The sequence below is a fragment of the Pristiophorus japonicus genome, chromosome 1, assembly GCF_044704955.1.
Source record: "Pristiophorus japonicus isolate sPriJap1 chromosome 1, sPriJap1.hap1, whole genome shotgun sequence".
Classification (NCBI taxonomy): domain Eukaryota; kingdom Metazoa; phylum Chordata; class Chondrichthyes; family Pristiophoridae; genus Pristiophorus; species Pristiophorus japonicus.
The window spans coordinates 5274639-5301019 of record NC_091977.1 but is presented as its reverse complement, the minus strand read 5'-3'; the positions used below and the strand labels follow the sequence as shown (position 1 = coordinate 5301019).

Genomic DNA, 26381 nt, shown 5'->3' with positions numbered 1-26381 from the left:
TGGAGCGACTGGGCCTGTATTCACTGGAGTTTAGAAGAATGAGAGGGGATCTCATAGAAACATAAAATACTGACGGGACTGGACAGGTTAGATGCAGGAAGAATGTTCCCGATGTTGGGGAAGTCCAGAACCAGGGGACATAGCCTAAAGATAAGGGGTAGGCCATTTAGGACCGAGATGAGGAGAAACTTCTTCACTCAGAGAGTTGTTAATCTGTGGAATTCTCTACCGCAGAGAGTTGTTGATGCCAGTTCATTGGATATATTCAAGAGGGAGTTAGATATGGCCCTTACTGCTAAGGGAATCAAGGTGTATGGAGAGAAAGCAGGAATGGGGTACTGAGGTGAATGATCAGCCATGATCTTATTGAATGGTGGTGCAGGCTCGAAGGGCCGAATGGCCTACTCCTGCACCTATTTTCTATGTTTCTATGAAGCATTGACCACACTTGAACAGCTCCGCTGAGCAGGCCACATTGTTCACATGCCAGACACGAGACTCCCAAAGCAAGCGCTCTACTCGGAACTCCCTTCACGGCAAACGAGCCAAAGGTAGGCAGAGGAAACGTTACAACGACACCCTCAAAGCTTCACTGATAAAGTGCAACATCCCGATCGACACCTGGGAGTCCCTGGCCAATGACCGCCCTAAGTGGAGGAAGTGCATCCGGGAGGGCGCTGAGCACCTCGAGTCTCATCGCCGAGAGCATGCAGAAATCAAACGCAGGCAGCGGAAGGAGCGTGCGGCAAACCTGTCCCACCCACCACTTCCCTGAACGACTATCTGTCCCACCTGTGACAGGGACCTAACCTGCGGCTCTCGTGTTGGACTTTTCAGCCACCTAAGGACTCATTTTTAGATTATGATGATGAAGCTGGCTTCCCGACGCACTGTTAATTTCAGCACTTTTTTACCACCCAGCCGCTCCCAAATCCAATCACTCTTTGATGTTCAAATTCTCTTCAAAGATTACACTGTCTGGATAGGTCTGATGGAACTCAATGTTCCCTTTAAACTTTGGGGGTTCACAGCTCCTTTAACCCTAACCCTTTAAGAGGCTGTGTGGTACATTCAGAATACTGCGCATGCAAGTTTTTCCCTATTTAAAAGCCGGTGAGCCGGCTGCGCAGGAGCTGCAGAGCGCCGTGTGGTTGGCAGCTTAAAGGAAACATTGGTTACACTGCTCTTTATGCTGCACAATTATGTTACCGGGAGGAGACACCATGAAGTGGGTGTTAGTGGAGCTGTAGAAATGGAAGGAAGACGACGGAGATAGTGATCGGGATTTTCTGTTTCTGCTTACCAGCCTGCAATTTTCTACTCGTTCATTTTAATGGAAGGGAAATTATGGGCTGGCAGACACCAAAGCATAAAACCTCGACCAACAAGATTTGCAAACTTCACTCTAGCTGCAAGAAAGAGAAATCTGGCAACAGCTCATAGTATTCTGAGTTATGCCTTCATGTCAAGATTCACAATTGAAATTGCTAATTTAAACATTTTTATGGGGAACCTACATCACCATTTTGCTGTGTATTGCTGAATCATTCAAAATGCTTTAAAAAAATTCTTAACTTAGCAACTGAATATCCAAAATAATAATTTAATGAAAATAGAACATTTAAAGAATTATATATTTTGCAATTACACAATTAAATTTATGGTATTGTCTTTTGTGTCTTTTAATGTCTTCGTTAAAGTTTTTACTTGAAGGCCTCCACTTCTCTCCGAAAAGCTGGGCTTGGATATTTTTGGCCAGACTCAAGCATTGTTAGCTGAAGGCAGATCTGGAATTAATCTGCACACTGCAGAATTGCCCAAGATATATTATTTGCATTTAAGCCACCTGAAACATAGAATGCCTCTTGGTCTCTAACAAAATCTGTTTGGTTGTTTTTCAAAATAATTTGATGAAAAGCTAGGGAGAAATTTCAAAAGCTTTATTCAGGTGCAAATCGTTTTGGGCTAAACCTTGCTGGAGTGGGGCATCTTGTGGCGTGCCCAGTTAGTTAGACATTTTCCTGCACCCTTCAGCTCAAAATCTTTTGCCCAATAACTTGCTGGAAGAACGAGCTGATAACGGTGCGGCGAGGGAAATGGTGCATCTGGGACCTACAGTATCTCCTTAACTAATGGGATTTAAGGATTGAGAAAAAAATACCACATTTAACCAACAGTATGAAATTCTTTTGCGCAAGTAATAGAAATAAGAGACAAGGGAAAGTGTACAAAAGTTTTCCACAGATAAGAACGTAAGAAATAGGAGCAGGAATAGACCGTACGGCCCCTCGAGCCTGCTTCGCCATTTAATACGATTATGGCTGATCCGATTATGGACTCAGGTTCACTTCCCTGCCCGCTCCCTATAACCCCTTATTCCCTTATCGGTTAAGAAACTGTCTGTTTCTGTCTTAAATTTATTCAATGTCCCAGCTTCCACAGCTCTCTGAGGCAGTGAATTCCACAGACTTACAACCCTCTGAGAGAAGAAATTTCTCTCATCTCAGTTTTAAATGGGCGATCCCTTATTCTAAGATTATGCCCTCAAGTTCTAGTCTCCCCCATCAGTGGAAAAATCCTCTCTGCATCCACCTTGTCAAGCCCCTTCATAATCTTATACATTTCGATAAGATCACCTCTCATTCTTCTGAATTCCAATAAATAGAGGCCCAACCTCCTCAACCTTTCTTCATAAGCCAATCAGGAATCAACCTAGTGAACCTTCTCTGAACTGCCTCCAAAGCAAGTATATCCTTTCGTAAATATGGAAACCAAAACTGCATGCAGTATTCCAGGTGTGGCCTCACCAATACCCTGTATAACTGTAGCAAGACTTCCCTGCTTTTATACTCCATCCCCTTTGCAATAAAGGCCAAGATTCCATTGGCCTTCCTGATCACTTGCTGTACCTGCATACTATCCTTTTATGTTTCATGCACAAGTACCCCCAGGTCTCGCTGTACTGCAGCACTTTGCAATCTTTCTCCATTTAAATAATAAATTGCTCTTTGATTTTTTCTGCCAAAGTGCATGACTTCACACTTTCCAACATTATACTCCATCTGCCAAATTTTTGACCACTCACTTAGCCTGTCTATGTGCTTTTGAAGATTTTTTGTATTCTCCTCACACGTTGCTTTTCCTCCCATCTTTATATCGTCAGCAAACTTGGCTACGTTACACTCGGTCCCTTCTTCCAAGTCGTTAATATAGATTGTAAATAGTTGGGGTCCCAGTACTGATCCCTGCGGCACCCCACTAGTTACTGATTGCGAACCCGAGAATGACCCATTCTCTCTGTTTTCTGTTAGTTAGCCAATCCTCTATCCATGCTAATATATTACCCCCAACCCCGTGAACTTTTATCTTGTGCAGTAACCTTTTATGTGACACCTTGTCAAATGCCTCCTGGAAGTCCAAATGCACCACATCCACTGGTTCCCCTTTATCCACCCTAATCGTTACATCCTCAAAGAACTCCAGCAAATTTGTCAAACATGACTTTCCCTTCATAAATTCACGCTGACTCTGCCTGACCGAATTTTGCTTTTCCAAATATCCTGCTACTGCTTCTTTAATAATGTCATCCAACATTTTCCCAACCACAGATGTTAGGCTAACTGGTCTATAGTTTCCTGCTTTTTGTCTGCCTCGTTTTTTAAATAAGGGCATTATATTTTCAGTTTTCCAATCTGCTGGGATCTCCCCAAAATCCAGGGAATTTTGGTAATTTACAACCAATGCATCCACAATCCCTGCCGCTACTTCTCTTACGATCCTAGGATGCAAGCCATCAGGTCCAGAGGATTTATCTGCCTTTAGTCCCATTATCTTACTGAGCACCATCTCCTTTGTGATTATGTTAAGTTCCTCCCCCCTATAGCCCCTTGACTATCCACAATTGGAATATTGTTAGTGTTCTCTACTGTAAAGACTGATACAAAATATTTGTTCAGTGTTTCTGCCATCTCCATGTTTCCCATTACTAATTCCTCGGTCTTGCCCTTTAAGGGACCAACATTGACTTTAGCCACTCTTTTCCTTTTTATATGCCTATAGAAACTCTTGCTATCTGTTTTTATACTTTGTGATAGTTTACTTTCATAGTCTATCTTCCCTTTCTTCATCATTTTTTTAGTCATTCTTTGCTGGCTTTTAAATGCCTCCGAATCTTCTGTCCTCCCACTAGTTTTGGCCACTTTGTATGCCCTTGTTTTTAATTGGATACCGTCCTTTATTTCTTTAGTTAGCCACGGATGGCTATCTTTTCTCTCACACCCTTTCCTCTTCACTGGAATATATTTTTCTTGAGAGTTGTGAAATATCTCCTTAAATGTACACCACTGTTCATCAACCGTCCGACACTTTAATCTATTTTCCCAGTTCACTTCAGCCAACTCTGCCCTCATACCTTCATAGTCTCCTTTATTTAAGTTTAGTACGCTGGTTAGAGATCCAACTTTCTCACCCTCCATCTGAATTTGAAATTCAATCATGCTATGATCACTCATTCCGAGGGGATCCTTTACTAGAAGATTGTTTATTAATCCTGTCTCATTACACAGGACCAGATCTAAGATAGCCTGCCCCCTGATTGATTCCATTACATACTGCTCAAGGGACCCATCCCTTATGCATTCTATGAACTCTTCCTCAAGGATACCCTGACCAATTTGATTTGGTTACTAGATGTTACCAGAATTGAAAGGATACTACAGCCAGGAAAGCTTGAGCATGCTGAGGCTCTTTTCTCTGGAAAGAGAAGACTGAGAGGAGACAGCTTTAAAATTAGGAAAGAGTTTGATTGGGTGGCTGTCGAGAAAGTGTTTCCACTTGTGGGTGAGTCCAGAACAACGGGCTATAAATATAAGATCGGAGAAAGAATATATGAGGAATTTCTTTAGACAGAGGCCGGATTCTTACCGGCACTGTGAGTGCGAGTTTGGAGGAGGGTCCGTGATTCGCAGCGGGGCGGAAGTCCGTTCTGAACCCGCCTCCTTGTTAGTTTCCAAAGTGACGGCTCTCCCGGCGGTTTGCAGACCCAGCACTAAGCGGTGGCTCAGGTAATTGAGATATGTAAGAAGCTGCTTAAAGGTAGTTCATGATTTTTCCAAGTTTTGTTCGAGGTTCCCAGCGCTCGGGATCACATCAAGTAAGTGTCAGGTTCTCAATGACTCTCCATTGCTGCGAATAGTTGACAGCTGCAAAAATGGTATAAAAGCAGCCATTTCACATCTGTTCAATTTCCAATCTTAGAAGCTGGAGCCTTTAGGATTTGGAATACACTTTTCAGCTTTATGGAAGTTTGAAGTGTTTGAGGTGAACTTTCATTCCAGTTTCACCTTCTTGGAGCAACCTCTCTCACTTCTGTCATCTCAACTTCAGTTGCCATCTATTCCATCAGCATCCGTGCCTGTGATAAAATCTCACCTTGGTCCTCAGAATCCCACCACGATCAGCCCCAACACCAACGTCACCAGGCACACCAGCATCACCAACAACAACACTGACCTTCTCCGCAATCACCTGATGCTGCACAGGGCACAGGGCATCAGCACCCGACCACATTGCTGCCCGGGATGGCCTCATCATGGCCAGATTGACTTCACTTGATGCTGTCCACCCTGGCTGCCACATGATGCGCCAGGTTGGCACCACCCCACACCTACACCATAAAGCATCCCTGCAATGATCAAACCATTCCTTTCACACTCATCACCATTGCGGGGGTACCGTTATGTCTCACCATTCACTACAACTCACTGAGCCACTTCCAAAGGTGCTCACAGATCTGTCCAAGTAGGCAAAGTGTTGAAAATAAAGATTTCAATGTTTGACAACACATTAACAGAAACGTTACAAGAATATTGGCGATAACACCCATGTGCCTACCCTTGTGTGTTGCTAGTTGGTATGATTGGACAAGGGTGAGTGTGAGGGGTGGCTAGTGAGCTGGGGAAGTGATAATGTTGATAGAGAGGGATGGGTGTGTGATGAGTGGCACAGCAGGATGAGGTTGAGTGTGGCTTTGCAGTCATGTTTCGTGATCTACTGAGATCATTGAAAGGTTTGTGCCACTGCAGCACAACATCCTGTGCAATGTGCAACCAAGCTGCATTGGTGTCCTGGGGAGGTCTCTTCTGCCCTTTGGAAGGGAAGAGAACCTCCCTGCGTGCTGAGCCTGGGTTCAGCTGTGCACCTTTGTGCAGTGCAGTGCTTGTCAGTGTTTTCAGCATCTTAATGCTGTAGAACACTGACAGCACAACTGTCAAAATAAATGTGGACATAGTCCCTTTAAGGAAACCGGCTGTTGACATCATCAGACCCACTTCCTTTTATATTTGGCCAGAAACTTCAAGGGAGGGTTTAACAAGCCCCATCATCATAAAATCATGTCGCAGGCTGGGATCGACACAGCTGTGGGGTTGGGATTTGCCAAGGATGTGTGTCCCGTCCACCGCCCCGGTTGGTAAAATCCAGCCCAGAGAGTTGAGAATGTTAATCCTGCTGCCACATGGAGTGGTTGAAGCCGATAGATTGACACATTTAAGGGAAGGCTTGATGTATACATGAGGGAGAAGAGAATACAGGGTTGGAGGAGATAATTTGAATGCAGGGAGGCATAGATCAGTTGAGCCAAATGGCCTGTTTCTGTGCTGGAAAATCTCCCCTCATTTTGTGTTGCAGTTAATGGCTTAGTTTGTTGTTCTTAATGTGAGATGTTCTATATATCGCAAGTTGTTATGTTGTTTGCATTTATTTTAGAAATAATTACGTAGCTAAATTGATACATTTTTAAAACATCTCTACTTTTACAGATGAAAATGAACATTTAAAAAAATGTATCCAGGTTCAAGAAGAGAAGTTAAGAGTGGTTGAACAGGTAAGATCTGCAGAATGCAACTTTGCACTGGACTTTACACTGTGAAGATTCAATCTGATGATGAGGAGTATTCCATTACCCATCAAATTTCTACAGTTGTGATTTTATTTCCAATAGCCTGACACTTAAATATATAATGTATTTATACTCTAATTATGTTACTGGCCGACAGCCAAATACAGATTATCACCTGATAAACCTACACTCATTATGTTACAGTTATTATTTGTTTGCAGCATTAATGTTATCCCATATCAAGGGAAAGCCTTGGCATCTCCATCTACCTTTAATAACACCACCACCGCCGAGACCCCACCATTAAAATCCAGGCAATGACCTCATTGACCACAGCCTTGACTGGACCAGCCATATCAACTGCATGGCTGCAAAAGCATGGCAGAGGCTGGGTACTCTGCGAAGAGTTGGCTCGCCTCCTCACCCTTCAAAACCTCTGCACAGTCCACAAGGTGTATGATGGAATATTAACCACTTGACTGGCTGGGGGCAGCTGCAACAACACTCAAGAAGCTTGCCAGGACCCGAGACAGAGCAGCGTTCAGCTCCATTCACAATTCCTCCGATAATGAGTCATTTGGTTGGCGTACCTGCCATTCAATTTTGGCCCCGCCCAAGGAAAGGGGATCAACGAGATGGGAACAGGGCGGGTAAATATGATTGGAACGTTTGTTTGCATGGAGAGTAAATGTTTCCGTGTTCTATGTATTTCTACATATCTGACTATGTATCAGTAATTGAGAAGGGGGGACAAGAATAAAAAGAGCAGGATGGTACTAGCCCTGAGCTTTGCGGAGGCGACCAGATCCATGTTCACCTACTCCTTCAGTGCTCTTAAAGGCAAGAGTGTCCAGCAAGGCTTACTCAACCGGAGATAAGGGCTTGTAATTTTTGGACTTTCCTACATTTTAGGTCTCCACCTTTCTATTACATTCTATCTTGTCATGTGAGCAGAGAAGAAGTCTTGAACTATTACAAGTTTGCAGCGTGCATAAAGTGACAGACATATGCCTATCTACAACCCTCCCTATCTGTAATCTCCTCCAGCCTCACAACCCCCCGAGTTATCTGCACTCCTCTAATTCTGGCCTCTTGAGATTAAAATCCTTGACTTTAATCGCTCAACCATTGGTGGCCGTGCCTTCAGCTGCCAAGGCCCTAAGCTCTGGAATTCCCTCCCTAAAACTTCCCCACCTCCCTTTAAGATGCACCTTAATACTTACCTCTTTGACCAAGCTTTTGTCATCTGCCAAAATTTCTCCTTATGTGGCTCGGAGTCAAATGTTGTTTTATAACACTTCTGTGAAGCGCCTTGGGACACATTACTATGTTGCTATATAAATGCAAGTTGTTGTTGTCCTGTGTCAGTAAATGACGACATGCAGTTAGGGTACGTTGAAAGAATTTGCTGTATAAGGTGGCAACGGGATGGTAGTGCGATAAAAATTGCAGCGCAGAACTTGCTGCCCGATTCTAGGCGCAATAAAAATAGTTCAAGCCTCCAATCACTTGTATTGTGCAGCTGGCTGACTTCTCCATCATCTCCCCGACGGAAGCTTTCATCAAAATTCTACCCCTTTGTGTGAATATTTTATTCAATTAATATATGAAATGAGACTTTCAGTTAACACATTTATTGAGTGAAATTTCCATACTTTCCATTATACAAATAATAAATGCAGAGACCATATTGCCAGAAAAAACAGTATTCAGTTGCTTTTGTTACTCTCTCCATGTATCCAAACTCCCAGAGGCAACATGGTAGGTGGGAACTCAACCTAAAAACCTATGTACTGAAGGGAAGTACTAAGTACGGCCAGGGTGATCTCCAGGACTAGTTTTGATCGTCTGGATGGGTTGGAGAGGAATTTTCCCAGATGTTTTTTTCTCCTAAATTGGCCTGGGTTTTTATCTGTTTTTTGCCTCTCCCAGGTGATCACATGGCTCCGGTTGGGGTGGAGTGTAGAATGTTTCAGTGTAAAGGGTGTCACAGTTGTGTGGGGCGGACTGGGCTGGGTGCTCTTTACCTGTCTGCCATTGTTCATTGTTCAGAGGTTTATATGTAACCTTCAGGGCTGCTGACCCAGGGCCGTGTGGCTCTTTGTCAGCTGGCGGGGACACGATGGGCCAAAACGGTCTCCTTCTGTGCTGTAAATTTCTATGTTTCTATGTTCTAAATGACATTAAGACAACATTCGACCCAGTGTGGCATCAAGGGGCCCTAGTAAAACTGAAGACAATAGGGATTTGGGATGGGGGCGCGGGGGGTACTCTCCAGTGGGTGGAGTCATATCTAGCACAAAGAAAGATGGATGTGGTTGTTGGAGGCCAGACATCTCAGGCACAGGACATCGCTACAGGAGTTCCTCAGGCAGCATTTTAAGCCCAATTATCTTCAGCTGCTTCATCAATCACCTTCCCTCCATCATAAGTAGAAGTGGTGCTGTTCACTGATTTACACAGTATTCAGAACCGTTCGCAGTTCCTCAGATAATGAAGCAGTCCATGGACAGCAACCAGGTAACATTCGTGCAACACATGTGCCAGACAATGACCATCTTCGAAAAGAGAGAGCCTAACTAAACCCCCTTGAGATTCAATGGCATTACCATCGTCGAATCCCCCAGCATCATTTATGTAGTAAGTTCTAGGGATCGCCATTGACCAACTACAACAGGCCTGAGGCTTGGTAATTTGCGGCAAGTGGCTCACCTCCTGACTCCCCAAAGTCTCACCAACACTTGCAAGGCACAATTCAGGAGCATGACGGAATATTTTGTGCTTGTATCAGCTGTGACTCAGTTTCTGAGTCAGTAGGTCGTGGGTTCAAGTTCCACAAAAATCTAGGCTGACACTCCAGTGCAGTACAGAGGGAGTGTTGCACTGTCGGATGAGATGTAAAAGATCCTATGGCACTATTTTGAAGAAGAGCAGGGGAGTTTACCCCGGTGTCCGAGCCAATATTTATCCCTTAATCAGCATCACTAAAAACAGATTATCTGGTCATTATCACATTGCTGTTTCTGGGAGCTTGCTGTGCACAAATTGGCTGCCACGTTTCCTACATTGCAACAGTGACTACACTCCAAAAGTACTTAATTGGCTGCAAAGTGCTTTGGATGTCCGGTGGGTATGAAAGGCGCTGTTTAAATGCAAGTATTCTTTCTTTCTTTCTTGCCTGGATGGGTGCAACTGCAAAAACATTCAAAAACCTCGAGACTATCCAGGACGAAGCAGTCTGCTTGATCGGCACCCAATTCACTAGTCTAAACATCCACCCCCTCCATCACTGGTCTACCGGGGCTGCAGTGTGCACTATCTACTGGATGCACTGCATCAACTCGCCAAGGCTTCTTGGGCAACACCTCCCAAACCCACAATACACCACTTAGAACAGTGGTGGGCAAAATACAGCCCGCGGGCCATATCCGGCCCGTCAAGTCATTCTATCCGTTCCACTGAACGGGACAGAAATAGAATGCGAGCCAAAGCTCGAGCTGCACAATCGTCTATCCATTTGCACTTCTCATGGGTCAGAGTCAGACCCGAACTGCAGACAAGGAAAAAAACATAGTAATACTTCATTTAAATTAATGATGTGGAAACCCCGGCCTCCCCGGGTCCTTCCGAAGTTTCTACAGACCCGGGAAGGCATCGCAAAAGCCGGTTTTCAGCAATGCGCATGCGCTGAAAACCTGCTTTTCCGATCTGTCAAGTTTCTGGCTTGACAGATCTCACACATCTCAGAGGCAAGATTGTGAGATTTACGCATCTCTTGTCCAGCAAATGTCCTCAAAACTCCTGCGCTTTATAAAAACAGGCATAAGAGTTTAAAAACATATCAAAAACATGATTAAAATAAAACATTTTAAAGTATTTATGTAAAAACCCTGCCCACTCAGGTAATTTTATTTTAAACCATAATTAAAACTTTTTTTTTAAATCGGCAAATTTTTTTTCTTTAAAAAACATTTCTATCAACTTTAATTTCTATAGTGTACTTATGTGAGCTGTTTTTTTAAATGTTTTATGTAGTGTTTCGGTGTTTGGGGGTGTTTTTCTCATTCATAGAAATAGGAGTTTCCGACTTACAAAACTTCTATTACGATGAATGAGAAAATATTTTACCGTGATTGGGTGCCCAGGCCCACGTGACTCCTGCGGACGTCCCAACATAAACACGCTCCGTTGCGCAAGAAGAGGAAGCCTCGAGCAAGGGATCTCTGGCAAGCATTCGACCAAAAGGTAAGTGCGCATCTTCTCTCCTGTTTTTAGTTGAACGCCCACAGGAAGAAGAAACACGGATTTCTGGGCCAATAATTCGCAAAAGCAATTTTCCTCAGCCAGATCTGAAAAAGATCCATTCCGTGATTCTGGGCCCCGATGAGGGGGCGCCCATACCCAGAATGCACTGTGTACTGGACTTTGCCCGATCCATTTTAGAGTTGAGTCACAGCTAATCATCTCCATGACACTTTTACCGGAGAAAGTGACTGGAACTGCGTCTTTCCTCTTCCGGCACCCAGAGTACGACAGCAGGGGAGTTCTCATCTGGAACTAATTGGGACGGCATTGGTAATCTTTGCCGAAGAGCATAAGGATGACTAAGGTGGGCAATTGATGCTGATGCAGGCTCTAAAGAGGGTACTGTCAAGTATCTCACATTACTGTACATAACTGTATCCTACCATGCTATACATGACTGTAACTGGATATGACCTGTAACAATAAGCATACCTTACCACCAGGGGTGCACTTGCAGGAGACACTCCATACCTGTCCCATTGAGGTATATAAAGGGAGGTCTCAGGCAAGTGCAGCACTGGAGAGCTGGAATTAAAGGTGCAGATCCTGAGTGACCTTGACTTCAGCATGTGTCTCGTGTAAGTCAGTACATTAGAGTCAGGACTTAACAGGTACAGTTCTATTTCTCAGCACTGATTTACAGAGACCAGAAGATACCACAACAATTTCAACTTTTATCTCTGATTCATTTCTAAGCAGTATCCAATTAATATTGTATATTCAAGATTGCACCTGACTACTATCTGAATTTATGTTTATGCAATGTTCCCTCTAACTTTTTTTCATGCACGGTCCCTTTGAATTTGCTGCACGGTAGGCCGCTATGCAGCTGCGCATGCACAGTATCTCTCCCAGCGGCAGGAGCTGCGAACCGGTCTGCGTCGGACCGCGCGATTGGTGCGCGACTGTGCGGCCGGGCGCCTGAGGGGGAACTTGGGTGGGCAGTCGTCAACAGCTCACCCAAACTTGTTAAATGGCCCTCCAGCCCAAATAATTGCCCAGCCCTGACCTAGAAGGACAAGGGCAGCAGGTGCATGGAATCATCATCATCGTCATAGGCAGTCTCTCGAGTTGAGGATGACTTGCTTCCACGCCAAAAAGTTCACAGGCGTTTCAATGAAGGACCTAATATTCCACGTCCCGAACTACATCTTGAAGGGTGGAAGTTGCCTGTGCGTGGATTTTTTTTAATGTGTGGTGACCGTTGCACACCAGCCACCACACGGGCTTGACAGAGCTAGGTCTTGGTCCAGTGGCAAGGATTTACCAAGATGACTGGCGACCAGCTCTGCTGCACGGGCCTAGTGCGCACACATATCGCAGTGTGGGCTGGCCCGTGCTGCCCCTGGGCCCGTGCCTCTTCTGGGCCCCCGAACTTACACCTCTCCCGGGCCCCGATCACGTCCCTCTACAATCGCTCGTCGCTCCTTAGCCCCAACCTCGCCGCTCCTGCAGTACCTGCCCACGCTCCAATAAACAACCTGGATCTTTGATGACGTCCAATCCAGTTGCTCTCCTGCTCCAGCACGTTCTGCTCCTCAAGTGGTAGGCCGCCATGCTGTTACTTCCGCTCCCCGGCCTGCTCCGATGGTGCTTGCATGGAAACACTATCACCAAATCTCCCTCCAAGTCACATACCATCCAGACATATATCACCGTTTGACCCATCGCAGGTTCAAAATCCTGTCAAATTCAACTTCAGTACTGTCGTGTTTGCTCAAGGTCTCTTCACCATTGCATGCGAAGTGTGATCTGAGAGATGTGCTAAAGCTTTTTATAAATGCAAGCTCCATCAGAGCGTGTCACAACATAAACTCTAAAATAAATGAGGAGCCAGAGTGTAGAAGTATAGCTTGACAGCACGAGAGGGAACTCATTACAACACAACGAGCAGCAACATGTTATGCTCTTGTTTTATTCGTTTACAGGATGTGGGCATCGCTGGTAAAGTCAGTATTTATTGTCCATTCCTAATTACCGTTGAGAAGGTGGTGGTGAGCCGCCTTCTTGAACCGCTGCAGTCCATGATACTTCTTTGTAGTAGTTTGGTACAAGTGAGTGGCTTGCTAAGCCAGAGAGCAGTTAACAGTCAACCACATTGCTGTGGCCCTCCTGCAGCAGCACGCGCTGCTCCCTGCAGTGGTATGTCGCTGCACGTTGCTCCCTCCAATAGTCCTGGCCTGCGAAGCCAGGTCGCTGATTGCAGTGCGGGCAGGCACAGCAGGAGGGGAAAAGGAGCAAGAGTTTGGAGAAGGAAGTGACCGGGGTCCAGGAGAGGCGTGAATCTGGGGCCCACAAGAGGGGCAGCACGGGCCCAGCCCACACCGCGATATGTGTGCGCACTAGCTCCGTGCAGCAGAGCTGGTCTCCAGTCGTCCTGGTTAATCCTTGGCCCTGGACCAAGACCTAGCTCTGTCAAGCCCGTGTGGTGGCTGGTGTGCAACGACCACCCCACGTTAAAAAAATCCACACACAGGCATCTTCCACCCTTCAGGATGTAGTTCAGGACCTGGAATATTAGGTCCTTCATTGAAAAACCTGTGAACATAAGAATTAGGAACAGGAGTAGGCCATCTAGCCCCTCGAGCCTGCTCCGCTATTCAACAAGATCATGGCTGATCTGGCCGTGGACTCAGCTCCACTTACCCGCCCTCTCCCCGTAACCCTTAATTCCCTTATTGGTTAAAAATCTATCTATCTGTGACTTGAACACATTCAATGAGCTAGCCTCAACTGCTTCCTTGGGCAGAGAATTCCACAGATTCACAACCCTCTGGGAGAAGAAATTCCTTCTCAACTCGGTTTTAAATTGGCTCCCCCGTATTTTGAGGCTGTGCCCCCTAGTTCTAGTCTCCCCTACCAGTGAAACAACCTCTCTGCCTCTATCTTGTCTATCCCTTTCATGATTTTAAATGTTTCAACAAGATCACCCCTCATCCTTCTGAACTCCAACGAGTAAAGACCCAGTCTACTCAATCTATCATCATAAGGTAACCCCCTCATCTCCGGAATCAGCCAAGTGAATCGTCTCTGTACCTCTCCAAAGCCAGTATATCCTTCCTTAAGTAAGATGACCAAAACTGCATGCAGTACTCCAGGTGAGGCCTCACCAATACCCTGTACAGTTGCAGCAGGACCTCCCTGCTTTTGTACTCCATCCCTCTCGCAATGAAGGCCAACATTGCATTCGCCTTCCTGATTACCTGCTGCACCTGCAAACTAACTTTTTGGGATTCATGCACAAGGACCTCCAGGTCCCTCTGCACCTCAGCATGTTGTAATTTCTCCCCATTCAAATAATATTCCCCTTTACTGTTTTTTTTTCCCAAGGTGGATGATCTCACACTTTCTGACATTGTATTCCATCTGCCAAACCTTAGCCCATTCGCTTAACCTATCCAAATCTCTTTGCAGCCTCTCTGAGTCCTCTACACAACCTGCTTTCCCACTAATCTGAGTGTCATCTGCAAATTTTGTTACACTACACTCCGTCCCCTTTTCCAGGTCATCTATGTATGTTGTAAACAGTTGTGGTCCCAGCACCGATCCCTGTGGCACACCACTAACCACCGATTTCCAACCCGAAAAGGACCCATTTATCCCAGCTCTCTGCTTTCTGTTCGCCAGCCAATTCTCTATCCACGCTAATACATTTCCTTTGATGCCGCGTACCTCTATCTTCTGCAGTAACCTTTTGTGTGGCCCTTATCGAATGCCTTTTGGAAATCTAAATACACCACATCCATCGGTACACCTCTATCCACCATGCTTGTTACATCCTCAAAGAATTCCAGTAAATTAGTTAAACATGATTTCCCCTTCATGAATCCATGCTGCGTCTGCTTGATTGCATGATTCCTATCTAGATGTCCCGCTATTTCTTCCTTAATGATAGTTTCAAGCATTTTCCCCACTACAGATGTTAAACTAACCGGCCTATAGTTACCTGCCTTTTGTCTGCCCCCTTTTTTAAACAGAGTCGTTACATTAGCTGCTTTCCAATCCGCTGGTACCTCCCCAGAGTCCAGAGAATTTTGGTAGATTATAACGAATGCATCTGCTACAACTTCCGCCATCTCTTTTAATACCCTGGGATGCATTTCATCAGGACCAGGGGACTTGTCTACCTTGAGTCCCATTAGCCTGTCCAGCACTACCCCACTAGTGATGGTGATTGTCTCAAGGTCCTCCCCTCCCACATTCCTGTGACCAGCAATTTTTGGCATGGTTCTTGTGTCTTCCACTGTGAAGACTGAAGCAAAATAATTGTTTAAGGTCTCAGCCATTTCCACATTTCCCATTATTAAATCCCCTTTCTCATCTTCTAAGGGACCAACATTTACTTTAGTCACTCTTTTCCGTTTTATATATCTGTAAAAGCTTTTACTATCTGTTTTTATGTTTTGCGCAAGTTTACCTTCGTAATCTATCTTTCCTTTCTTTATTGCTTTTTTAGTCATTCTTTGCTGTTGCTTAAAATTTTCCCAACCCTCTAGTTTTCCACTAACCTTGGCCACCTTATACGCATTGGTCTTTGATTTGATACTCTCCTTTATTTCCTTGGTTATCCACGGCTGGTTATCCCTTCTCTTGCCACCCTTCTTTTTCACTGGAATATATTTTTGTTACGCACTTTAAAAGAGCTCCTTAAAAGTCCTCCACTGTTCCTCAATTGTGCCATCGTTTAGTCTTTGTTTCCAGTCTACTTTAGCCAACTCTGCCCTCATCCCACTGTAGTCCCCTTTGTTGAAGCATAGTACGCTCGTTTCTGACACAACTTCCTCACCCTCAATCTGTATTACAAATTCAACCATACTGTGATCACTCATTCCGAGAGGATCTTTTACGAGGAGATCGTTTATTTTTCCTGTCTCATTACACAGGACCAGATCTAAGATAGCTTGCTCCTTTGTAGGTTCTGTAACATACTGTTCTAAGAAACAATCCCGTATGCATTCTATGAATTCCTCCTCCAGGCTACCTCGTGCGATTTGATTTGACCAATCGATATGTAGGTTAAAATCCCCCATGATTACTGCCGTTCCTTTTTCACATGCCTCCATTATTCCCTTGATTATTGCCCGCCCCACCGTGAAGTTATTATTTGGGGGCCTATAAACTACGCCCACCAGTGACTTTTTCCCCTTACTATCTCTAATCTCCACCCACAATGATTCAACATTTTGCTCATTGGATCCAATATCGTCTCTCACAACTGCCTTGATATCATCCTTTATTAACAGAGCTACCCCACCTCCTTTCCCTTCTTGTCTATCTTTCCGAATCGTCAGATACCCTGTATGTTTAATTCCCAGTCTTGGCCACCCTGCAACCATGTTTCTGTAATGACCACCAAATCATACCCATTTGTAATGATTTGTGCCGTCAACTCATTTACTTTATTTCGAATGCTGCGTGCATTTAGGTAGAGTGTTTTAATCCTAGTTTTTAAACCATGATTTTTAGTTTTGACCCCTCCTGTAGCCCCTTTATATTCAGTGGCCCTTTTTGTTTCTTGCCTTGGGTTTCTCTGCCCTCCACTTTTACTCATCTCCTTTCTGTCTTTTGCTTTTGTCTCCTTTTTGTTTCCCTCTGTCTCCCTGAATTGGTTCCTATCCCCCTGCCATATTAGTTTAACTCCTTCCCAACAGCACTAGCAAACACTCCCCCTGGGACATTGGTTCCGGTCCTGCCCAGGTGCAGACCGTCCGGTTTGTACTGGTCCCACCTCCCCCAGAACCTGTTCCAATGCCCCAGGAATTTGAATCCCTCCCTGCTGCACCACTGCTCAAGCCACGTATTCATCTGTGCTATCCTGCGATTCCTACTCTGACTAGCACGTGGCACTGGTAGCAATCCCGAGATTACTACTTTTGAGGTCCTACTTTTTAATTTAGCTCCTAGCTCCTTAAATTCGTCTCGTAGGACCTCATTCCTTTTTTTACCTATATCGTTGGTACCAATGTGCACCACGACAACTGGCTGTTCTCCCTCCCTTTTTAGAATGTCCTGCACCCGCTCCGAGACATCCTTGACCCTTGCACCAGGGAGGCAACATACCATCCTGGAGTCTCGGTTGTGGCCGCAGAAACGCCTATCTATTCCCCTTATGATTGAATCCCCTATCACTGTTGCTCTCCCACTCTTTTTCCTGCCCTCTTGTGCAACAGAGCCAGCCACGGTGCCATGAACTTGGCTGCTGCTGCCCTCCCCTGATGAGTCATCCCCCTCAACAGCACTCAAAGCGGTGTATCTGTTTTGCAGGGGGATGACCGCAGGGGACCCCTGCACTACTTTCCTTGCACTGCTCTTTCTGCTGGTCTTCCATTCCCTATCTGGCTGTGGACCCTTCACCTGCGGTAAGACCAACTCGCTACACGTGCTACTCACGTCATTCTCAGCATCGCGGATGCTCCAGAGTGAATCCACCCTCAGCTCCAATTCCGCAACGCGGTCCGTCAGGAGCTGGAGGCGGATACACTTCCTGCACACATCATCCTCAGGGACACCGGAAGTGTCCCTGAGTTCCCACATGGTACAGGAGGAGCATATCACGTGACCGAGCTCTCCTGCCATGACTTAACCGTTAGATATCCTTAAATTGGCAACAACAATGTTAACAGGTTACTTACTGATATAAAAAGAAAAAGAAAAGCTACTCACCAATCACCAGCCAATCACTTACCCCCTTGGCTGTGACATCACCTTTTGATTTCTTTCTACTTCTTTTTTGCTTTCTCTCCCAGCTGGAGCTGTACAAGCCACGCCTCTCTCTCCGGACTGCCCGACTGCTGAGCCTTTATAGGCCGCTGCCTCTCACCGACTCCCGCCTCTCTCCCCGGACTGCCCGACTGCTGAGCCTTTATAGGCCGCTGCCTCTCACCGACTCCCACCTCTCTCCCCGGACTGCCCGACTGCTGAGCCTTTATAGGCCGCTGCCTCTCGCCGACTCCCGCCTCTCTCCCCGGACTGCCCGACTGCTGAGCCTTTATAGGCCGCTGCCTCTCGCCGACTCCCGCCTCTCTCGAGGATAAATGTGAACTCATTCCTTTTTGGCGTGGAAGCAAGTTATCCTCGTTTCGAGGGATTGCCAATGATGATGACATTGCTGTTGGAAAGAGGTGACGTGATAGGTCCAAGTCAGCATGGATTTGTGAAAGGGAAATCATGCTTGACAAATCTTCTGGAATTTTTTGAGGATGTTTCCAGTTGAGTGGACAAGGGAGAACCAGTTGATGTGATATATTTGGACTTTCAGAAGGCTTTCGACAAGGTCCCACACAAGAGATTAATGTGCAAAGTTAAAGCACATGGGATTGGGGGTAGTGTGCTGACGTGGATTGAGAACTGGTTGTCAGACAGGAAGCAAAGAGTAGGAGTAAATGGGTACTTTTCAGAATGGCAGGCAGTGACTAGTGGGGTACCGCAAGGTTCTGTGCTGGGGCCCCAGCTGTTTACAATGTACATTAATGATTTAGACGAGGTGATTAAATGTTGTATCTCCAAATTTGCGGATGACACTAAGTTGGGTGGCAGTGTGAGCTGCGAGGAGGATGCTATGAGGCTGCAGAATGACTTGGATAGGTTAGGTAAGTGGGCAAATGCATGGCAGATGAAGTATAATGTGGATAAATGTGAGGTTATCCACTTTAGTGGTAAAAACAGAGAGACAGACTATTATCTGAATGGTGACAGATTAGGAAAAGGGGAGGTGCAACGAGACCTGGGAGTCATGGTACATCAGTCATTGAAGGTTGGCATGCAGGTACAGCAGGCGGTTAAGAAAGCTAATGGCATGTTGGCCTTCATAGCGAGGGGATTTGAGTACAGGGGCAGGGAGGTGTTACTACAGTTGTACAGGGCCTTGGTGAGGCCACACCTGGAGTATTATGTACAGTTTTGGTCTCCTAAACTGAGGAAGGACATTCTTGCTATTGAGGGAGTGCAGCGAAGGTTCACCAGACTCATTCCCGGGATGGCGGGACTGACATATCAAGAAAGACTGGATCAACTGGGCTTGTATTCACTGGAGTTCAGAAGAATGAGAGGGGATCTCATAGAAACGTTTAAAATTCTGACGGGTTTAGACAGGTTAGATGCAGGAAGAATGTTCCCATGTTGGGGAAGTCCAGAACCAGGGGTCACAGTCTAAGAATAAGGGGTAAGCCATTTAGGACCAAGATGAGGAGAAACTTCTTCACCCAGAGAGTGGTGAACCTGTGGAATTCTCTACCACAGAAAGTTGTTGAGGCCAATTCACTAAATATATTCAAAAAGGAGTTAGATGTAGTCCTTACTACTAGGGGGATCAAGGGGTATGGTGAGAAAGCAGGAATGGGGTACTGAAGTTGCATGTTCAGCCATGAACTCATTGAATGGTGGTGCAGGCTCGAAGGGCCGAATGGCCTACTCCAGCATCTATTTCCTATGTTTCTATGTAGTTCTGGAGTCACATATAGGCCAGATCGGGTGAGGACGGCAGATTTCCTTCCCTAAATGGCATTAGTGAACCAGATGGGTTTTTATTGACAATCCGGTAGTTTCATGATCACCATTACTAGCTTTTTTTAAGTTCCAGATTTATTTAATTACTGAATTTAAATTGCCCAGTTGCCATGGTGGGATTTGAACTCACGTCTCTGGATCATAATCACAATGTTACCATAATCACGTGGAGCACAAGGGACCAGAGCCTGAGCTTCAGCCATGGCTCAGTGAGTAACACACTTGCCTCTGAGTCAGAAGGTTGTTTTTAATTCCCACCCCAGGAACTTGAGCACATAAATCTGCACTGACACTCCAGTGCAGTGCTGAAGGAGTGCTGTACTGTTAGAGGGGCAGTATGAGGGAGTGCTGCACTGTCGGAGGGGCAATACTGAGGGAGCGCTGCACGGTCAGAGGGGCAGTACTGAGGGAGCGCTGCACGGTCAGAGGGGCAGTACTGAGGGAATGGTGCACTGTCTCGAGGTGCCATTTTTTGGACGAGACATTAAACCGCGGCCCCATCTCTCTCAGGTGGATATAAAGATCGCATGGCACTATTTCAAAGAAGAGCAGGGGAGTGTCTTGGCCAAATTCATCCCTCAATCAACATCACAAAAACAGATCATCTGGTCATCACCACATTGCTGTTTGTGAGAGATTGCTGTGCGCAAGTTGGCTGCCGCGTTTCCCACATTACAACACTCCAAAAGTACTTCATTGGCTGTAAAGTGCTTTGCGACATCCGGTGGTCAAGAAAGGCGTTATATAAATGCAAGTCTTTCTTTCTGTTCTTTCTTTCTGTTCTTTGTGCCTGCAATGACTCATAAATGTGATTTTTTTTTCAGATTCCATTTTGCTAAATCACTGGTCCAGAACTAATTTGAATGACAGAAAAAATAAATGATGCCAAAACATACATAAATCAATATATAGCAATACTGTTGTGAGTTCCAGAAATCTTTGGTTGAAACTTGGCAGGCGGCACTCCGCAATAATAGAGTTTAATCAACTATGAATCCATCATTTGTTTGCCTGCCTGATGAAAAATTTACACTCTCAAAAAACAGAAATGGCTGATATCAGGATATTCAGTGCCAATAAATTTGAACAAAAGAATTGCTGAGTTTATTGCTCTGAAGCAGCCATGGCGCATCAAGAATTCCAAGTTATTAGAAAATATTAAAGTTGGGCTTTGTGTTCTTTGCAAATGAGGACACTTTCTGATGTAACTGCAGTTTCCAAGATTATGGTGATTGACAAAGTTGCTCATTGCAAGGTATTCACTACGGCAAAGCTATCAAATATCAAAGGCTAGGAGTCAAGAGCAAGAAATACATTTTGGTAGAGCTTTTTCGTACAAAGGGTAATCAGGTTGTGGGATAAATAACCCAGGAAGAACCTTAAAGCAGACATTATAAATGGCTTCAATGGGAAACTAGATCAGTTCCTGGAGAGGGAAGGGTTTGATGCATTACAGGAGTAAATTATAGTATTTATCCTCTGATAGAGCTCGTTGGGTAATAAGGCATGCGCTGCCCATTAAAACTATTGTGCAGAAATTAGTGGGCAGCAGGTCCCCAAATTTATAATACAATATTCCAGAATCATTCTGGAATGTAAAGATAAACACCGGCTTCGATTCTGCACTGCCAACCGTCTTTTTAAACCCCTCTCCCCAGTCTCCACCCTCACCTCCGACAATCTGTGAGGAGCTCATTGACTTCTTTGTCTCTAAGATTGAGACCCTCCGTTCAGTTGCCTCTCCCTCTTCCCTTCCTTCGTCTAGCCCACCGGGTCAAAATTCCTCTAAGGAAGCCCCATGCCCTAGCCCTGACTTCACATCTTTCTCCAGTTTCTCTCTGATCTCCTCTCATGACTTTTCCAAGCTCATCCTGTCCAAAAGACCCACTTCCTGCTCCCTTGACCCTATTCCCACCTTCTTCTCCAAACTGCTGACCACCCAACTTCCTTTTCTGGCTCCCATGTTAGCTCCCTCTGTCCCGCAAATCTGCCACCATCACCTCTCTCCTCAAAAAACCAACCCTCGATCCCTCCGTCCTTGCAAACTACTGCCCCATCTCCAACCTCTCTTTCCTCTATAAAGTCCTTGAACGTGTTGCCGTCACCAAAATCCATGCCCACCTTTCTCGCAATTCCATGTTTGAATCCCTATAATCCGGTTTCCGCCCCGCCACAGTACCGAAATGGCTCTCATCAAAGTCACAAATGACATCCTTTGTGACTATGACAAAGGAAAACTATCCCTCCTCGTTCTCCTTGACCTGTCTGCAGCCTTTGACACAGTTGACCACTCCACCCTCCTCCAACGCCTCTCCACCATCGTCCAGCTGGGTGGGACTGCACTCGCCTGGTTCCATTCTTATCTATCTAATCGTAGCCAGAGAATCACCTGCAATGGCTTCTCTTTCCACTCCCGCATCGTTACCTCTGGTGTTCCCCAAGGATCTATCCTTGGCCCCCTCCTATTTCTCATCTATATGATGCTCCTTGGAGACATCATCCGAAAACACAGCGTCAGTTTCCACATGTACGCTGATGACACCCAGCTCTACCTCACCACCACGTCTCTCGACCCCTCCACGGTCTCTAAATTGTCAGACTGCCTGTCCGACATCCAGTACTGGATGAGCAGAAATTTTCTCCAATTGAATATTGGGAAGACCGAAGCCATTGCTTTTGGCCCTGCCACAAACTCCATTCTCTAGACACTGATTCCATCACTCTCCCCAACTTTGGTGTCATATTTGACCCTGAAATGAGTCATTGACTATATTTAAGGCGGAGGTAGACAGATTTTTGAGTGATAAGGGAGTAAAGGGTTATGGGGAGCGGGCAGGGAAGTGGAGCTGAGTCCATGATCAGATCAGCCATGATCTTATTGAATGGCGGAGCAGGCTCGAGGGGCCAAATGGCTCACTCCTGCTCCTATTTCTTAGGTTCTTATGAGCTTTTGAGCACACATCCGCAGCATAACTAAGACCGCTATTTTCACCTCTGTTACATCGCCTGTTTCCACCCTTGCTTCAGCTGAAGCCCTCATCCATGCCTTTGTTACCTCTAGACTTGACTATTCCAACACACTCCTGGCTGGCCTCCCACATTCTACCCTATGTAAACTAGAGGTGATCCAAAACTCAACTGCCCGTGCCCTAACTCGCACCAAGTCCCGATCAACCATCACGCCTGTACTCGTTCACCTACATTGGCTCCCGGAGGGCAGAAGGTTAAGCAACGCCTTGATTTCAAAATTCTCATTCTTATTTTCAAATCCCTCCATGTCCTTGTCCCTCCCTATCTCTGTAATCTCCTCCAGCCCTCTAATTCTGCCCTCCTGAGCATCCCTGATTGTAATCGCTCAACCTTTGGTGCCTTCTGCCTTCTGTTGCCCAGGCCGCAAGCTCTGGAACTCCCTGCCTAAACCTCTCCACCTCTCTTTTCTCCTTAAAACCTACCTCTTTGACCAAGGTTTCAATCACATGTTCTAATTTCTACTTATGCAGCTCAGTGTCAAATTCGTATCGCATAATACTCCTGTGAAGCGCCTTGGGACATTTCCCTACGTTAAATGTGCTATATAAATACGTCGTTTTTGTTATATGTGCAAAAGTCTGAGATGAGAACACTGGAGAAAAATGTGCCCTATAGTGAGAAGACAGCTAGCTAGTGGGAGGGGTGAGGTCAATCAGAAAGTGATGAAATGCTCCTTTCTAAACCCTTTATGTTCTCTGAAGGATTTAAAAAATGCAGGGGCTAACAACCTGTTAGAGTTTGTGGGTGGAGGAGCAAGGAAGTTTGGTCAGTGGAGGAATTCTCATTACTGTGGGACAGGTGGGCTCAATCGTCATTTTGGACGTATTTCCAGTGCCTGCATATTCATAGAAACTTGTACGTATATTACTCGTGTACCTGTGGGAAGTAGCTTGATACCCAGGCTCCTCCCTGAACCTCACCCTGGTCTCCATGGATCCCTTGGAAATTGGGACCAATTAGTCACCAATTCTTTGAATAAAATGTCTTCTTTGGTGGTCCAGGCCATTTGCTCAGCCTTTTTCCTATTCATTCTAAGTATGTGGCAAGTCTGGCATTTGTTACCCATTCCTACTTGCCCTTGAGTAGGTTATGATGGGTCTTTCCTGTCTGGCATAAAAATAAAATGGAGAAGGTGGCTCAACCGTGGCTAACAAGGGAAATCATGGATAGTGTTAAATCCAAGGAAGAGGCATATAAATTGGCCAGAAAAAGCAGCAAACCTGAGGACTAGGAGAAATTTAGAATCCAGCAGAAGAGGACAAAGGGTTTAATTAGGAGGGGGAAAATGGAGTATGAGAGTAAGCTTGCAGTGAACATAAAAACTGACTGCAAAAGCTTCTATAGATATGTGAAGAGAAAAAGATTAGTGAAGACAAACGTAGATCCCTTGCAGTCAGAATCAGGTGAATTTATAATGGGGAACAAAGAAATGGCAGACCAGTTGAACAAATACTTTGGTTCTGTCTTCATTAAGAAAGACACAAATAACCTTTCCGGAAAGACTAGGGGACCGAGGGTCTAGCGAAAAGGAAGAACTGAAGGAAATCCTTATTAGTTAGGAAATTGTGTTATGGAAATTGATGGAACTGAAGGCCGATAAATCCCCAGGGCGTGATAATCTGCATCCCAGAGTGCTTAAGGAAGTGGCCCTAGAAATAGTGGAGGCATTGGTGGTCATTTTCCAACATTCTATAGACTCTGGTTCAGTTCCTATGGATTGGAGGGTATCTAATGTAACACCACTTTTTAAAAAAGGAGGGAGAGAGAAAACAGGGAATTATAGACCGGTTACCCTGACATCGGTCATGGGGAAAATGTTGAAATCACTTATTAAAGATGAAATAGCAGCGCATTTGGAAAGCAGTGACAGGATCGGTCCAAGTCAGCATGGATTTATGAAAGGGAAATGCTCGACAAATCTTCGAGAATTTTTTGAGGATGTAACTTGTAGAGTGGATAAGGGAGAACCAGTGGATGTGGTGTATTTGGACTTTCAAAAGGCTTTTGACAAGGTCCCACACAAGAGATTAGTGTGTAAAATGGAAGCACATGGTATTGGGGGTAATGTATTGACGTGGATAGAGAACTGGTTGGCAGACAGGAAGCAAAGAGTAGGAATAAACAGGTCCTTTTCAGAATGGCAGGCAGTGACTAGTGGGGTGCCGCAAGGTTCAGTGCTGGGACCCCAGCTATTTACAATATACATTAATGATTTAGACGAAGGAATTGAATGTAATATCTCCAAGTTTGCAGATGACACTAAGCTGGCTGGCAGTGTGAGCTGTGAGGAGGATGCTAAGAGGCTGCAGGGTGATTTGGACAGGTTAGGTGAGTGGGCAAATGCATGGCAGATGCAGTATAATGTAGATAAATGTGAGGTTATCCACTTTGGGGGCAAAAACAGGGAGGCAGAATATTATCTGAATGGTGACAGATTAGGAAAAGGGGAGGTGCAACGAGACCTGGGTGTCATTGGTACATCAGTCATTGAAAGTTGGCATGCAGGTACAGCAGGCGGTGAAGAAGGCAAATGGCATGTTGGCCTTCATAACGAGAGGATTTGAGTCTCGGAGCAGCGAGGTCTTACTGCAGTTGTACAGGGCCTTAGTGAGGTCACACCTTGAATATTGTGCACAGTTTTGGCCTTCTAATCTGAGGAAGTGCATTCTTGCTATTGAGGGAGTACAGCGAAGGTTCACCAGACTGATTCCCAGGATGGCAGGACTGACATATGAAAAAAGACTGGATCGACCAGACTTATATTCACTGGAATTTAGAAGAATGAGAGGGGATCTCATAGAAACATATAAAATTCTGACAGGATTGGACAAGTTAGATGCAGGAAGAATGTTCATGATGTTGGGGAAGTCCAGAACCAAGGGTCACAGTCTAAGGATAAGGGGTAAGCCATTTAGGACCGACATGAGGAGAAACTTCTTCACTCAGAGAATTGTGAACTTGTGGAATTCTCTACCGCAGAAAGTTGTTGAGGCCAGTTCATTAGATGTATTCAAAAGGGAGTTAGATGTGGCCCTCACGGCTAAAGGGATCAAGGGGTATGGAAAGAAAGCAGAAATGGGGTCCTGAAGTTGCATGATCAGCCATGATCTTATTGAATGGGGGTGCAGGCTCGAAGGGCCGAATGGCCTACTGCTGCACCTATTTTCTATGTTTCTATGTTTCTCTTAAACCACTGCAGTCCGTGTGATGATGGTGCTCCCACGATGCTATTCTGTTCGGAGCTTGAGGATTTTGATCCAGCGACGATGAAGCAATGGTGTTACATGTCTGAGTCAGGATGGTGTGTGACTTGGAGGTAAACTTGGAAGTGATGGTGTTCCCATGCACTTGCTACCCTTGTCCTTCAAGCTGCTGTTGGGTTTGAGAAGTGCTGTTGAAGAAGCCTTGGTGACTTACTGAACTGTATCCTGTAGATCTCACACACCAGCCACGGTAGGCTGGTGATAGAGGGGTGGTAGTTTTGCTGCTGGATGGGGTGCCAATGAAGTAGACTTGTTTGTGCTGGATAAGCTTTTTGAGTGTTGTTGCAGCCGCACCTTCCAGACAAGTGTAGAGTATTCTATCACTGGTGCCTCTTATTGGTATAGAGGAGCTCGGAGGTGAGCCACTTGCTGCAGAATAC

The 26381-nt window shown here is 45.4% G+C and overlaps 1 protein-coding gene across 4 annotated transcripts in view; it reads left to right on the top strand.

Moving 5' to 3' along the window:
• Positions 1–26381, top strand: part of LOC139261944 (coiled-coil domain-containing protein 152) — a 270445-nt gene that overhangs the window by 169304 nt on the left and 74760 nt on the right. For all 4 annotated transcript variants that reach the window (XM_070877128.1, XM_070877124.1, XM_070877115.1 and 1 more), the window contains one exon: positions 6819–6883. In XM_070877128.1, the coding sequence (XP_070733229.1) occupies positions 6819–6883 (65 nt within the window). The remainder of the gene's footprint in view (positions 1–6818; positions 6884–26381) is intronic.